The sequence below is a fragment of the Caretta caretta genome, chromosome 7, assembly GCF_965140235.1.
Source record: "Caretta caretta isolate rCarCar2 chromosome 7, rCarCar1.hap1, whole genome shotgun sequence".
NCBI classification, from domain to species: Eukaryota; Metazoa; Chordata; order Testudines; family Cheloniidae; genus Caretta; species Caretta caretta.
The window spans coordinates 92232458-92247608 of NC_134212.1; the positions used below are offsets into that span (position 1 = coordinate 92232458).

General features: G+C 42.4%; 1 protein-coding gene across 2 annotated transcripts in view; it reads left to right on the forward strand.

The window, feature by feature from the left end:
• Positions 1 to 15151, forward strand: part of KIF20B (kinesin family member 20B) — a 76128-nt gene that overhangs the window by 46891 nt on the left and 14086 nt on the right. For both annotated transcript variants that reach the window (XM_075130949.1, XM_048858422.2), the window contains exons 21-28: positions 1359 to 1497; positions 2694 to 2816; positions 3353 to 3413; positions 4649 to 4774; positions 5065 to 5201; positions 8438 to 8593; positions 9790 to 9966; positions 14483 to 14608. In XM_075130949.1, the coding sequence (XP_074987050.1) occupies positions 1359 to 1497; positions 2694 to 2816; positions 3353 to 3413; positions 4649 to 4774; positions 5065 to 5201; positions 8438 to 8593; positions 9790 to 9966; positions 14483 to 14608 (1045 nt within the window). The remainder of the gene's footprint in view (positions 1 to 1358; positions 1498 to 2693; positions 2817 to 3352; positions 3414 to 4648; positions 4775 to 5064; positions 5202 to 8437; positions 8594 to 9789; positions 9967 to 14482; positions 14609 to 15151) is intronic.

The following is a 15151-nucleotide window of genomic DNA, read 5'->3' on the forward strand; positions in this document are numbered from 1 at the left end:
GCAAAGCACTGATGAGACCTCATCTGGAACAGTGTGTGTAATTGTGATCTGCCATGTTTAAGAAAGACTAATTCAAACTGGAACAGGTGCAGAGAAGGGCTACTAGGATGATCCGAGGAATGGAAAACCTACCTTACGAGAGAAGACTCAAAGAGCTTGGCTTCTTTAGTCTCATCAAAAGAAGGCTGAAGGGAGATACGATTGCTCCCTATAAATACATCAAAGGGAGAAATACCAGGGAGGGAGAGAAGTTATTTAAGTGAAGCACCAATGTGGACCCCAGAACAAATAGATATAAACTGTCCAACAAATTTAGGCTTGAAATTAAACGAAAGTTTCTAACCATCAGAGGAGTGAAGTTCTGGAACAGCCTTCCAAGGGGAGCGGGGCGGGGGGGCAAAAACCTAACTGTCTTCAAGACTTGAATTTGATAAATTTATGGAGGGGATGGTATGATGAGACTGTCTATAGTGGCATGTAGCTGATCTGCGACAGCTAATAGTAAATATCCCCAAAGGCCAGTGGTGAGACACTGGATGGGGAGGACTCTGAGTTACTACAGAGAATTCTTTCCCAGGTGTTTGGCCATTGGTTCTTGCTGAAATGCTCATGGTCCAACTGACTGCAATATTTGGGGTTGGGAAGGAATTTTCTTTTGGTCAGATTGGCAGAGACCCTGGGGATTGTTCGCCTTTCACTGCACTTGAGGCATTGGTCACTTGCAGGTGTAAACTAGAGTAAATGGTGGATTCTCTGTAACTTGAAGTCTTTAAATCATGATTTGAGGACTTCAGTAACTCAGCCAGCGGTTAGGGGTCTATTAAAAGAGAGGGGGTGTGAGGTTCTGTGGCCTGCAGGGTACTGAAAGTCAGACTATGTGATCATGATGGTCCTATCTGGCTTTCAAATCTGAGTCTACTCATGTTGAGTAAGTAGCACCTTACTGATCAAGTAGTTCCATTTAAATCAAAGGGGCTTATGAAGTATAAAATACTACTTAATATAAGGATGACAGAATTGAGTCCTAAGTTTGTAAAATGCTGAAAGGCCTCTTCCCTAATTAAGTCACAGAGTAGAAGTTCCATTTAATATGTTTTTGTTTGCATTTATATTTATGGAACATTAAAGGAATGCTCTAAGGTAGCTTTGTTCCAAAGTTTAGGGCTTTTTGAGTTTTAAAAAAAAAAAAGTTTAAAACCTAATAGAAATGTGTCCTTTAAACAAACACACACACACTCTCTGAAGATTTTGAATTAAACATTACTTTGCAGCTTACAACTCCTTCCTCTATAACAGTTTCTTTTAACTTCCTTAATGATATTTAATCCTTCCTCCTCTTTCCCACCTTCCTCCTCCAGGTTAAATAAAGAACTCTCTGAGAGTTCTGCCTTCATACAGCGGCTAGAAATGGATTGTCAGAGGAAAGATGAGGAGTATACAGATCTGAAAGAAAAGCTAGCTGATGCTAAGAAACAAATTGAGCAAGTACAGAAAGAGGTCTGTAATCATAAGAAGAAACATGTTTCTTTTGCAGATTAAATGTAGGGCTCTGCTAATCAAATATTTTCTCTTAAATATATCTTTGGTTATATGAATTGTTAAAGCATTTAATATTAAAACAATATTTTTAACTTCTTTAGATTTAGAATTCTGAACCTAGAGTAAAAGGGAACCTGAAAACTATTGATACAAAACCTATAAACTACTGAGAAGACTACAGTAACTCATATTTTGACATGTAGATATTGAAAAGAAAAACAGTCTTGCTAGTAGTATGTTTGCCATGGGTTCAAGATGACTTGAAAATAATGGCGAATCAGGTTACTGAGAAGAACTTTCCAGACTAATCTAATCATGTGTCACTCTGGAATATGTTGTTTTACAGGACTAACTTTGGGACTTTCCGTTTCTTAAACTGATGGAAACCAGACTGTCTCTGAAGATAACACACTGATTGGCCTTTTAGGGGGAGGCAAAGGTTTATCAGAAAGGGAGAGTGCTAATTTTGTTTCTCTTGTGGTTAAAAATGAAGGTTACAAATTCCATTGATCTGTGAAAGGAAATGAAAGAGAATAACTTCTAGTTGTATTAGTGACTAATATGTAACTACCAAGCAGTAGCGTAATTAAAATGGAATGCTTACTGCAAGTAATAGCCGTTTTGCATTTTAAATAGAGGCTATAGTGAGGAGTCTTGCACTAGTGGTTAATTACATGTATTGCTGCCTGCCCAGGATAATAGCGCTTCTTGTCCTTCATCTAACCAGCATCCTAAATATTTAATGCTGAACCACTTGTGAAGCGTCAGGAAAGGCTTGAGATCAAATGTCAACCAAAGCCTCTTTTTAAAACTCTACTATTTAAAATTAAAAGATTAGCTTCTTAGTTCTATACATATAGCTGAAATTTTTGCTTGACAAAGCTACCTGCATTGATATCCGTTGAATACAGTAAATCTTCCCATTCAGCGATCGGACCTCTTTCTTAATTAAGATGAAAATGTAATATATTGCACCTGCATTTTTCAGAATAATGGAGAATTGTCTAATTATTTGAAAGCTTGTCATGTAATCATATTAAATACTATTTGTAAATACAATCCATTTATGCCATCTAAATCTAAAAACCAAACCAACATAGGACAATTAACTGTGGACTTTTGCTTATCCTTTTATGACACTGTCTGCTTTGCAGGTGTGCACAATGCGTTCCAAGGAAAAATTATTGAGAAGCAAAGTTAATGAACATGAGAAAACTAAAAACCAGTTTGCTGAGGAACTAGATATGAAACAGCGGACAATCCAGCAACTTAAAAAGGTATTTTGAACATTTCTTAAGTTTTATAAACGACTTGATATGCCCTCCATTTGTCATTCGCTAATTATCAGTTTCTAATGATATAAGAAGGTTTCTAAGCAGTAAGGCAGTCACAGGAAATAGGGTAAAATAGAACAAACCATGCTAAAATTAACTTAACGGACAAGAACATTTTTAAGGACCTTCTCATAATAGTGCCTCATCAAAGTGCCTTTGATAGAACTAAGTGTTCAGTACATATATAGATGAATGGGCAAGGCCTGATCTGCAAATATTCTTATTCTGGCTTGAAGCATCTGGATAAATAGTTGAAGTGCCTCAGTTTACACCTTCTCTTTTTCACCAGTAGACTGGCTGTGAGAATGCTCCTCTTTGGTAGATGGAAAAGCTACATATTCCAGATTTCTTCACTTTTAAGTATCAGCTTATTATTTAATAAAGCTCTGAGTGAGACTTTCCAGACTCTTACCAAATGCCAGTGTGCATCTTTGTTTTCAAACGTATTAGTACTAATTTCCTTTTGATGTACTACTTAGGAACTATTGGGTAATAAGCAGATAGAAGAAATCTCAAAACAATACCAGAATGCATGTAAAGGTAAGCAATAACCATTTTTGTTCATATCCTGTCATGAAATGGCAGCATAATGGGTTCTTGTTGTGTAAATAATTTTCTTAAAGGGTTTTAATATTTTCAAATATTAAAAATATTGTTTGGATGGAACAAATTCCAAACCTAGTATTTAAAACATTCAGATAATGAGCTGCTGTTTTGTTTAGCCCATGTCAGTTGGTCTATTAGAAAGCAAGAAGTTGATGCAAAGGATATAAATCCCAAACTCTATCTCCAAAAATAAAATGAAAAAGGATTGTGGGCTTGCTATACCCACACTTATAACGTTTTAAAAGTCTGAGAAAGTGTGAGAGCTGCCATTTTAATAAAATCTCAAAGATTAAAATGCTGACTGGTTAATGATAGTTAAGGCTGTAATTTTGTCACGGAAGTCACAAAATCTGTGACTTCCAAAGACCTTTGACTTCAGCCAGTGCTGGCTGGGAGCTGCAGGGGGCAAGGGGAAGCCCCACAGCTCCCCCACGGCTCCTGGCCACCACGGGAGGCATGGGGAATCCGCCACACCCGGGCACTGCAGGCTACATGGCGGGCCCCACAGCAGGGGGAATCCACGGAGCTCCCAGCTGCTGCGGGTGGCAAGAGGGACCCCTGCCGCTCCCAGCCACCACCAGCTGCAGAGGGGATCCCTGCCACCGTGAGAGGCAAGAGGGACCCTCGGAGCTCCCGGCTACTGTGGGTGGCAGGGGGACCCCTGGAGCTCCCAGCCCCTCCACCCCCCAGTTGCCCAGCCTACCTATTTTGTCTTGGGTATTTTTAGTACAAGTCATGGACAGGTCAGGGCTTCTGTGAATTTTTCATTATTGCCTGTGACTTGTACTAAAAATATCCGTGACAAAAACTTAGCCTTAATGATAGTCACATGTTGTGACCTTGATGAATGTACCTCAGTTGAACAGTGGTTACCCTCTCATATAGTATTGGAAAAAGACACTCACAAGGAAACTTTCAAATGACTAAATGCTCTTCCTCCAGATCTCCTTTTGGGATAAGCCCGTTGCTGCTGGTAGATTGGATTTTAGTTTTTTGTTACTCTTGTGGGTGGGGATACCCAAGTATGAGAACTTTGGCCATCAGAGTATAAATGTGTTCTTGTACTTTGTAACACAGCTTTGGATCCAAAGCTTTTAATGGGCACACTAAATTGGGGGGAATGGTGGGGAGAAGGAGCCTCCTTTTTAAATCTATTCTTGAATCTCCAGATCTGCGTGCAAAAGAGAAAATAATTGAAGACATGCGACTGACATTAGAGGAACAGGAACAGACTCAGCTGGAACAAGATCAAGTGCTAGAGGCCAAATTAGAAGAGACTGAGAAATTAGTTTCTGGTAAACTACCTATCTAAAGTATGAGCAAAAACATACTTTTTAGATGCTTAGGAACACTTCACCACTTTTATCATTGAGTTTGTAACTATTATATTGGACCAAATCCAAAACACCATTGGAGTTTTGTTTAAAGACTGCAGGATTTGGCCTAGTGGTGGCTTTTCTGCCATATCTTCGCTTTGGCATTAGTTGTGACTGATAAATGTGGGAGCTGTACTACAAGAAGGGTGTAAATGTGGCAAGCTTGAAATTGATGCAAACCACATTATTTCTTCTTGTATTCTGACTAGAATTGGAAGAATGGAAGCAGAAATATAAAGAGCTGGAGAAGAGTAATAGCGAGTGTCAACAAAAAATAAACAAACATGAGGACAAAAACATAGATGCAGTTAGTGGAGAACTAATCAGTCTGCAAGAAAGACTTAAGGTAAAATTTGGTGACTTAATTTTAAACACAGAGCATTAAATTTAAAGCAGGCAAGTAGCTATATCACCTCTTTCTTCTTTGAGTGATTGCTCATGTGCGTGCTCGTCATGTTCACCGGTGCCGGAAGTTTTTCCCCTATCAGTACCCGTAGGGGAATGCCCCTAACCACCCCTGGAGTGGCACTTCTATGGGGCAGTTTAAGGGGTGCTGCGTGCTCTCCCCCCCCACATTCAGTTTCTTCTTGCCACCAGTGAAGGTGCTTTGGAACTGCTCTGCTGTAGCTTTCCCTGTTTGGACTTTGTTTAGTTCGTAGTTAGTTAGTAACTGTAGTTTAAAAAAAAAGGGCGGCGGGGAATAAGAAGTATAGTTAGAAGTATGTCCAGGTCAGGGCATGCCCCGCACCCTGGGCTTTAAGTCATGCAACACTTGTAAAAGACCTATGCCTGTGAGTGATCCGTATGCTGACTGTTCATGCTGTCTGGGGGTAACCCACCTCAGCGACTGCTGCAAAATTTGCAGATCTTTTAAGCCTCGGACCAAGAAGGAGCAGGACATCCGGCTCCGAGCCATTTTGATGGAGTCGGCCCTGACCCCAACACCTTTGCACCGCTCCCAGTCAGCACCGAGCACTGCAGGATCAGTGTGCAGCAACCCAATGGTGCCTTCCACCAGTCAACACCGATTCCCATCCACGGGACACTATAACATGATGAAGAAGAGATCTTCTCCGTCAAAGCACCGGGGCAAGGCTGGGGGCGAGACTAGACCCGCGTTGGGCAGCTCTCGATCCCCATTGACCTTGCGGCCTCCGATTCAAGTTGAGCGGAGTAGCCCAGCCCTCTCCGAGCCAACCTCCACGGATGCCAGTGGCCACATTCAGGTGCCCTCCATGCTGGAGGCCCTGCAGGCAGCTCAAGACTATGTCAAGGTTAAGTCTCTCTACCAGTATCGGTTGCACCGACGTCAGCGGCTCCCCGGTCCAGAGCCAAACCGGCGCTTGGACCTCCACAGTCGCCGCCCGGATGGTACTGTTCACAGTCGAGGGAAGATTTCCAAAGCCGCTCTCCACACAGTGAACATCCCACTCGCAGCCCACACCAGTCCCCATCGACCCCCACCAGGTTGTCTGGCTGGGTGCCAAGCAGCAGGGGATCCAGGCACCGCTCTGCCTCAAGGGATCGCAGATCTCGCAATCACAATGTGCCCTGCCAGGACTGGGACAGATGGCACCGGAGGTCGCTGACTCCGAGAAGCTATCATAGCCCTTCGCGGTACCAATGTTGATGCCACTCTCGCTCTTTGTCCCGGTCGAGGTCCCCACCACAGCACCGCTCCCGCAGCCCAAGGTATAGATTGCTGGGAACCAGCCATCGCAGATCCGCCCGTCGGAGCTGTTCACGGAGCAGCCATTACAGACGGTACTCCCACTCCTCCACGCCGGGTTCACAGTCCCAAGCCCGGCACGGCTCGCGACGCTGTCACTCGTTCCCATCCTGGAATAGCGGTAGATCGTATGCCAGCCCAGCCTCCCTTCGGAGTCGACAGTTGGTGAGTCTGCTCTGATGGTGCCACTAATGGGTCCCGTGGGCCCCGACGCAGCCCTCAGTGGTGGCTCTCTCAGTGGCCGGAGCCTCCCCCTATCAGCCCCCCAGGAAAGGGTCAGCAGAGCGCGCCTCCCAGTTCCACGCTCAGAAGAGGATCAAGTGTTGGCACCTGCAGCACTGGTGGGGATACAGAGTACCGCATCCCCATCCTCATCCTCCCCAGATGAGGCAATCACAGCACCTCCTCCCACTGTTCCTCAGGAGGACACAAAAGCCCACCACGAACTTTTGAAAAGGGTGGCATCAAGCCTCAACCTACAAGCTCAGGGGTGGAGGAACCCTCAGACTCCTTCTTCGATGTCCTCTCCAGCTACAGCGCCAACCAGGGCGGCTCTCCCCCTCCACGAAGGGGTGGCAAAGATCCGAAATGCCCTGTGGCAGACCCCAGCTTCCTTGCCCCCCATCTCTAAGAGGGCAGAACAAAAGTATTTTTTGCCCGCCAAGGGGCACGAGTATCTGTATACCCATCCTGCCCCCAACTCTCTAGTGGTCAAGGCGGTCAACCATAAGGAGCGTCAGGGCCAATCCGCTCCTACCTCTAATAATAAGGACTCAAAGAGACTAGACTTACTCAGTAGAAAGATTTATTCCCTCTCAAGCTTCCAATTGAGGGTGGCAAACCACCAAGCCCTGCTGGGCAGATATGACTTTAACTTGGGGGGCTCAATACCAAAGTTTGTGGACTCCCTTCAGGAGCGTGATAAGAAGGAGTTTAAGGCTCTGGTTGAGGAGGGCACAGCTGCCACCAGAGCGGCACTTCAGGCAGCCTTGGACGCGGCAGATGCGGCTGCAAGATCTATGGCCTCTGCAGTATCCATGAGAAGAGTGTCGTGGCTCCTGTTGTTGGGTTTGTCCAGAGAGGCACAGAGCTCCTTGCAGGACCTCCCATTCAACAGGAAAGCCCTGTTCACGGAAAAAGCAGACGTGAAGTTACACGGTCTCAAGGACTACCGCGTGACATTAAAAACTTTTGGTCTCTATGTCCCGGCCCCAGCCAGGGCCAAGATTCAAGCTGCAGGAAGCCCCCAGTCAGGCCACCCACTCCAGATACGAGCCCCCTTTATAAAAAAATCAAGGAACTATAAAAAGCACCCACAGCGGCAATCTCAGCTGGGACCCTCCAAGCACTGGAAGGATTACCAAGGGAGGTGGTGGAATCTCCATCTTTGAGATTTCTAAGGCCGGGCTTGACAAAGCTCTGGCTGGGATGATTTAGTTGGGGATTGGTCCTGCTTTGAGCAGGGGGTTGGACTAGATGAGCTCCTGATGTCTCTTCCAATCCTAGTCTTTTATGGTTCTATGATTAGCCAAAGTTATGTACACTGGTGTAGATCAAAACACAAATGTTTATCCCATAATACCATTCCAAAAGTCTTTTTTTAGAAACTTTGTGCTATTTTTATAAGTAAAAGAGAGTTTATTTCAGGAATATGCAGGTATCCAGTTGGTGGGTTGATATTTCTTTGTTTTACTATTAGGTTTGTCTGTCTTGTCCTAAAAAATGTAACCGGGTGTCCTCCCTACAATATGCAAAGATTGTCAATTTAACGTCAGCCTAACCTTGGAGAGCCTTCTCCCTGGCTAAGAAAAGATTTATACCTAACTCTTTAAATTTTTGATTACTTAATGCAGGAAATTGAAGAAAAGTATAGAACTGATAGAAAGAAATGGGTGGAAGAAAAAATGGGGCTTATAACTCAAGCAAAAGAAGCTGAGAATCACCGAAACAGAGAGATGAGAAAATTTGCTGAAGATAGAGAACGTCACGTAAAGCAACAAACAGAAGTGGTGAGTAATAGACCATCTGTTCTAATTTCCATGATGTTTTAAACAGGTTTCATAGAAGTTTAAAGGGCTTGATCCTGCAGAGTGCTTCCTGTGAGGTATCCTAACTCTTTTAAGTTGAGGGTATTTGGACCTTCAGAGGACTTTTTTTTTCTTCTTTTGTCATTTTACAGGAAAGTCAGGCTCAGAGGTGCTCAGTTTGTAGTGTTCTTTATCATACACTTACCATAACTATTAAGAAACATCTTAGGCATAACAGCAAATGAATCTGTTGGTTCCTCCGATGTTATTACCTCCCCGGTTACATATCGGTGAACAAGGAACACAAAGACTCAAAGTCACTCCTCTTGAGTTAAGTCTCAAAAGGAGTCCTTATGTGAAAATGTACTGATTCCTCAACAGAGCTGAGGAGAACTCCCATTTAGGAAACAACTTTTCTAAAAGAAAATCAGTTATAAAGGGCATGGGGGGAGAGACTGTGGAAGGTTGAAGAGAAGCTAATTTTTCAGCCCAGATTTGTAGCAAAATCTATTATAATTGGTTTAAAATACAGTTTGTAATAGTGTGTATGGGGGGGAGAACATGACTGTTTTCCCATCCATACCACTTTCACAGCAGGGCTGTGGTACCCATTGTATAAATAAGATCTAGTGATAAGGCTGATACTATTCCACAACGTGGGTGGCCGCTTAGGCTAGCCACCTGACTATGTACTTAGGGGTTCGGGTGCAATTGTACCCAGGCAGCAGCCCAGGCTGCCATGGACGCACCTGCTATTTTGAGATGCTAGCTTGAGCAAAGTTGGGAATTGCATCTCCTAGCTCAACTGTAGATGAACCCTTAGTTTACTCTTCAAATTTATGTTGGCTAGCTTGTAAAATACTCATGAGAAACAGTCAGGTTAGTTACATCAACAGTTGGAGGGGCTTTTTTTCCTGAAATTCTGCTCTTGAAAAGAGAATGTGGGAACAAGATTTATTATTTAAAACCTCTTTTGTTTTTATACACTGTCAAATGAAACTAAATTACTTGTTTCCGTTTGTGAAATAGAATACTTACGTAGGCTTAATTTCCTAGATTAATAGGGTCTTTCTTTTTGAGCGTAAATATAATAGTTAATCATTTGAAACCACGTACTTGGGACAGTTCAAATTGAAGGTGTTTCAGGGCTTTTCTAATCACTTTCCATTTTCGTTTAGGAGAAGCTTACTGCACAGCTGGCAGAAAAGGATAATGACCTGCAAAAGTGGCGTAAAGAAAGAGATCAGTTAGTCGCAGCTTTGGAAGTACAGCTCAGTGCTTTGGTTTCTAGCAACATTAAAAAAGATAAAGAAATAGAGGAACTGAAACATACCACATTAATGGGTTCAGGAAAGGTCAGCCTAGTTCTCCTTCTGTTCATTTTGATTTGTTATCTATTAGTTCTGTATAGCATTATCATATTGTTGCAGTCTTGATTTCAGAGCTGTGTTGGCTTCAAATATTGTCAACATTTCAGTGTTTAAGAGCAAATTTAAAAAATAAAACCAGCCCCATAGCTTGCTTTGGAAATGAACTGGCATTAGTGGTCGGTGAACTTCCAAAGGTTCAGTGGTTCAGAAAAGCATTTGTAGTTTATTTGAACTCTGTGATCAAGAAACTGGATTGGAAATCTCCAACAGGCTTTCTTATGAAACTTCTAGTATTTTCTTGGACTACTCACCCTGAAAATTCCATGAGAAATAGCCTTTGTTGGCTTTTCATTTCCATCTCTGGTCCAGGCCAAGACCAGGAGACACAGTGGCATGACAAGGGAAAAAAAAAAAGCAAAAAACAAACAAAAGAGTTAACCCAACTTTCAAATTAAACTCAAAAGAAAAATTCCAAACATTTGTTATTTCCTTTGCTTTCTCAACTTCCTGTTTTGGCCAGTGTCAGAAACGGAACAAATTCTGTTACAATGCATTTGTAAGTCTTAAACATGAAAAGTGGGAACTAAATTAGTTGACATTTGATGGCTGTTTGGTGATTTATTAAATCAATTGATGGAGTCGCAGTCTAGTTTCTTGAGGTATTCATGTCACAAACCACCAAGACAATTATCACCTTTATTGGCAGTCCTGCCAGAGAGGTTATGAATGAAGGGGTATGGGGACTGGACTCATTATACCTCTATTAGGACTGAACTGCATAGGCAGAATAGCATGAGGAAGATTAGGCTGCTTCTTCCCACGCTGTATGTGTTTTCTGGTACTGTGACAGTTCTCAAGTGCCCAGGACTGAATCACCTTGTTAACCACTCCTGTCTCCAGCTTGAGGAAGACTTGCTTGTGCTTAACTGGGTGTCTGTTCCCCAACACACCTCCAATCTGTTAGCCACCCAAACAGTTTCCTCTGAGCTATGCCAGCCCTTACTTTGACTTGCAGGTTAACAATAGGTGCACCTCAGTTCCCGAGCCCCTTTGAAGCATCCCCTCACAGTGTTCATCCCTTTATCCGCTGAACACTCACAGTGCTACCAGGTCTGCTGTTCCCAAAGGAACAGGGTATTCACCAGCTTGTTTGATTCAATTCAGGATCAGCTCCTTATAACACAGAGTTGCATTTGTAGTTAAAACAATCATAAGTTTCTTGATTTTTTGATAATATTTAACAGATACTGAGGAAGGATAATGGAAATGGAAGGGGTACATATAAAACAAAATCAACACTTGCTTTCTGGAGACTAAACGAGCCCCCTTATAAAAAATCAAGGAACTATAAACAGCACCTTAATTTAACAGCTAACCTCCTGTCTAAAGCAGTCTTATCTTGCCCAAAGCCTTTTTGCAGCACTTCCAAACAAGGCTGGTTGTGATACTGTTTCATGAATGTAATCACACAGCCGGACTACTTCCTAGGTGCAGGATAACAGAGTGCTTTCCTTGCCGCCGCACCTCCCCCTCTCCCCCCTCCCCCCACTGTAGTCCAGTAAACGTTTGAAGTGTACTCCTAGAAAACACTCTTTTCCCCATGCTGTTTTTCTCTTCCTGGTGATTCTTACAATCCTTAATCTGTGTCAAACTGTCTAGAGCGGCTCACAAGAGTGAGTGCTAACTGCAGGGTAGACTGTCAAGAAACAGGGCACAAACCCTAAACTGATTGTATATTCTATAATTAGTTTTCACCGACCAAGTGAGAAGTGTGAACTCCTAAAGGACTATAATAGCCTCAGCGTGAAGTCAGTCCTCTTTGGCACTCTGGTCTATCTTGCCACCCAGGCAAGCCTTCCTTTGTGGTAGATTCTCTTATGCCAAAAAAGACAGTAGTATTCCGGTTACGCCCAGTACCAAATTTCTAAGTACAAATTCTTTTACTTCATAAATTCTCCCACTAAAATCAAAGACACTCTCTAGCCAATGAAATATCAACTTCTCCACTTATGAAAACCCAATCTCTGTAAATGCCTATTAGAAAAGTTAGGCTTCAGAACTTACCTAGATAGTTAACTAATAGAAGCTCTATACTCAAGAGCTGAGGAGACCAAATTCCCCCTCTAGCAGCTTCTGTAGGTCTGTGTGAATGGAATTCCAACTCAAGTACCTCTGTTGATCTGAACTCTAGCAGTATGTTGCAGAGAGAGGCATGGTCCTACAGATAACTAGGTTCCAAAGCATACAGGATTTATAGGATAAAACCAGTACTTTAAATTCCACCTGGAAATTTACTGGACAAGTGTGCAACTTGCAGAGCATTAGTGTTGCATGACACTATGGACCCTCATCTGGAAAATGGAAAGTATCTCTGAGCTCACATCCTGTGCTATACAGTTTTTCAGCATCTGAGTGTATTCCCTTTTAGTTTACTTTGACACCTCTATCAATGACATGGCTATAAAAGACCAGACCAGTGGTCCATCTAGTCCAGTATTCTCTCTTTGATGATGGCCAGCACCGGCTGCTTCAGAAAAATGTGCAAGAAATGCACTAGTGGGAATTTCAGAATAACTTGGCCACAGGGGAAGTTTCCTCTTACATCCATGTAACAGGTTTAGCAACCACCCAAGAGCCCACTTGTGGCCTGGGGTGCCTCTGCAGTGCTCTGCTAATAATTTCTCCCTCAAAAAGCTCCTTATACGGACTCCACCCACTTTTTCTAAGGTCAAAATACCACTCCAGATCTGGACCACCTGGGTAGCTAAAGAAGTGTAGTTCAGCAGGGATTCTCTGTTGGTCTTGTTGATACATTTTGGTATCCAGACAGAACTCAACAAATACATTTTTCGTTCATTGATCTGGTCAAATTTCTGGTGTGAAGGAAAGCGGTCAACTCTTTGTGTCAGAGAATGCCTCACATGTTTATACAGTGTGCAGCAAAATGGTGTCTGGACCTCAAGGTACCACAATAATACAAATAATTTATTGTAATCACAAAATATCTTTGCTACCCTAGAGTTTCTCCAGGATGGCTGGCTGGAATCCTACAACCAGGCATCTTTAGAAAAGTGGATTACATCCCTAGCAGCTTTCTTTTATGCAGGCACATTGGACTTCCCAACTGAGTGCCCTCGGGTACCAAGATTCATCAGAACTCCCAAATTAGATAAACCTGGGGTCAGCTTTTATAGTTGCCATTACTTCTAAAAGACAAATTTTGAAATTAGTTCCTCAGTCTGTACAAGAACCACTCTATCTTAAGGAAAAGGTTATTCTGATAGCTCCAGAACCTTTGGCCCGGGGCAAGTTCTTGTTCCCACACTTCATAGGAAATAGTTCGCTCATCATTTTTGTTCCAATCTTGAACACCCCTTTGGAAGATTGTAGCATAAGAAGGTATTCCTCGAGCTCTAAAGATGATATATCTCAGGCATGCAGCGTACATATGCCAATTGTACCCTTTTCATAATTACATCCAAAATGCCTTAGAATTTCAAGGTTGCTGCAGGCAAAATGGTAAAATCCTGCACCAGTTGGCACACTACGCATCTGGGAAGCCATTCACTGAGGGAATCAAGGTTCCCTTCAGTGGCACTGTGGGAAGAATGTGTCTGAGCCTCACCTGAGGGAAACTTGCAAAGTAGATTTCCATACCTCTGCAGAGGCATCTGTTGGTACAAAGGTGCTACTGGTTTGTTCCGAAATAATTCCTCAAGTTACAAAGCTTTCACTTTATATTGTGGAAACTTCATGTTCCTTCCTATTTCTGCCTACCATAACAACAATAGTTTAAATTCTGCTTTATCCTTCTACTCACTAACCCTCTCTTCTTCTGTGCATTGCTGCTTGCTACTGCCCATTTGGTGTAAATGAGGAGTGAAGCTGGGCAGCAGAATGAGAAATTTCTTACCTGATTATTTTCTTTTTGTTAGCAGCTTCTAGTTCATTGAACCCAATCTGGTAATTTGGTAAATGATTGTTACACAACTTGTAAAAATAATAATAATTTTTTTTCTCTGAAGGGAGACGCACACATACAGTTGCTCTAAGGTTAGTTTCAGAAATTTCAAGTTCTTGTCTTATTGCTATTAATTGGTTGCTCCCATGAATCTGCACCTTTGGAAGAACTTCTCTGGTGGCCTGAGCTGAAGAGCAAGGTTGTCCTAGACCTTCCAGCAACAACATAAAACCACCTCCAAATTCCCCAGGTGGCAGTCCATTACCCATTTGTTATGAATGAGGAGAGAAGCTGCTAACAGAAAATTATCAGGTCTGAATATTTTCATGGTATAGTAATAGTGAAATGTTTCTTACAAAAATAAGTAGCTTTGGAGATTAACTGCATGGGTCTTTTGAAATGGTTTAATATTGTCTTCCTGCACAAACATTCATGAACTTAAACATATTGAGCTTTTATATTGGAACACATAGGTAGCTCAAACATAATTCTAAAGCTTACACTCTAACATTGTTGTCACTCATTCTAAATCTTTTACAGTTTAAGGAAAAACAGAGAGAGAATAATCCTATAGCTGGACAAAGTATCCCAATAAGTTGCAATGAAGTTAAAGACAATCTATTATCACAATGTCCAAGCAGTGTGTCTTCGTTAGATGAAACTGAGGTTGGTATATAACTTTCTTTTAGGTGATATGTGGTGATAAAGCTTTTGTCTAATAGACACAATAAAGCTAAAGAAATTATCTGTATAATGTTTTAAAATAGCAGTTCTCAAACTAGTCCACAGGCCTCTTCCTGGTGGCTTGCGGAGAACTGACAGGTCACTTGGTGCTGGTTCTTTGTTTCTAGCTGCTTCAGGGGTAACCAGGCTTTTCACTAATGCCTGTGGCTGTACTGACAAAAGCAATAAGAGCCATGCTAAAGGGAGGGAGAGATTGGTGGTGGGCAGTCTCCTGGATCTGCCACAGACTTGGTGAATCCCATTACCCCTTTGCATGTTTATAAAAGAAGTATAATACCTACACTTCATGGGATCTAATTAAGGACCGACTGTGTTTGCAAAATGAGTGAGTCTTAGATGAGACTTTTTTTTTTTTTAAGGCACTTTAAATGGGCTACACTTAAGGCAAGTTTGATACGCCTTCTTCAGATCCTGTGCAGGTTTATAAGATGGACAAAAGTCCCAACTCTCATTTAACTTGACCTT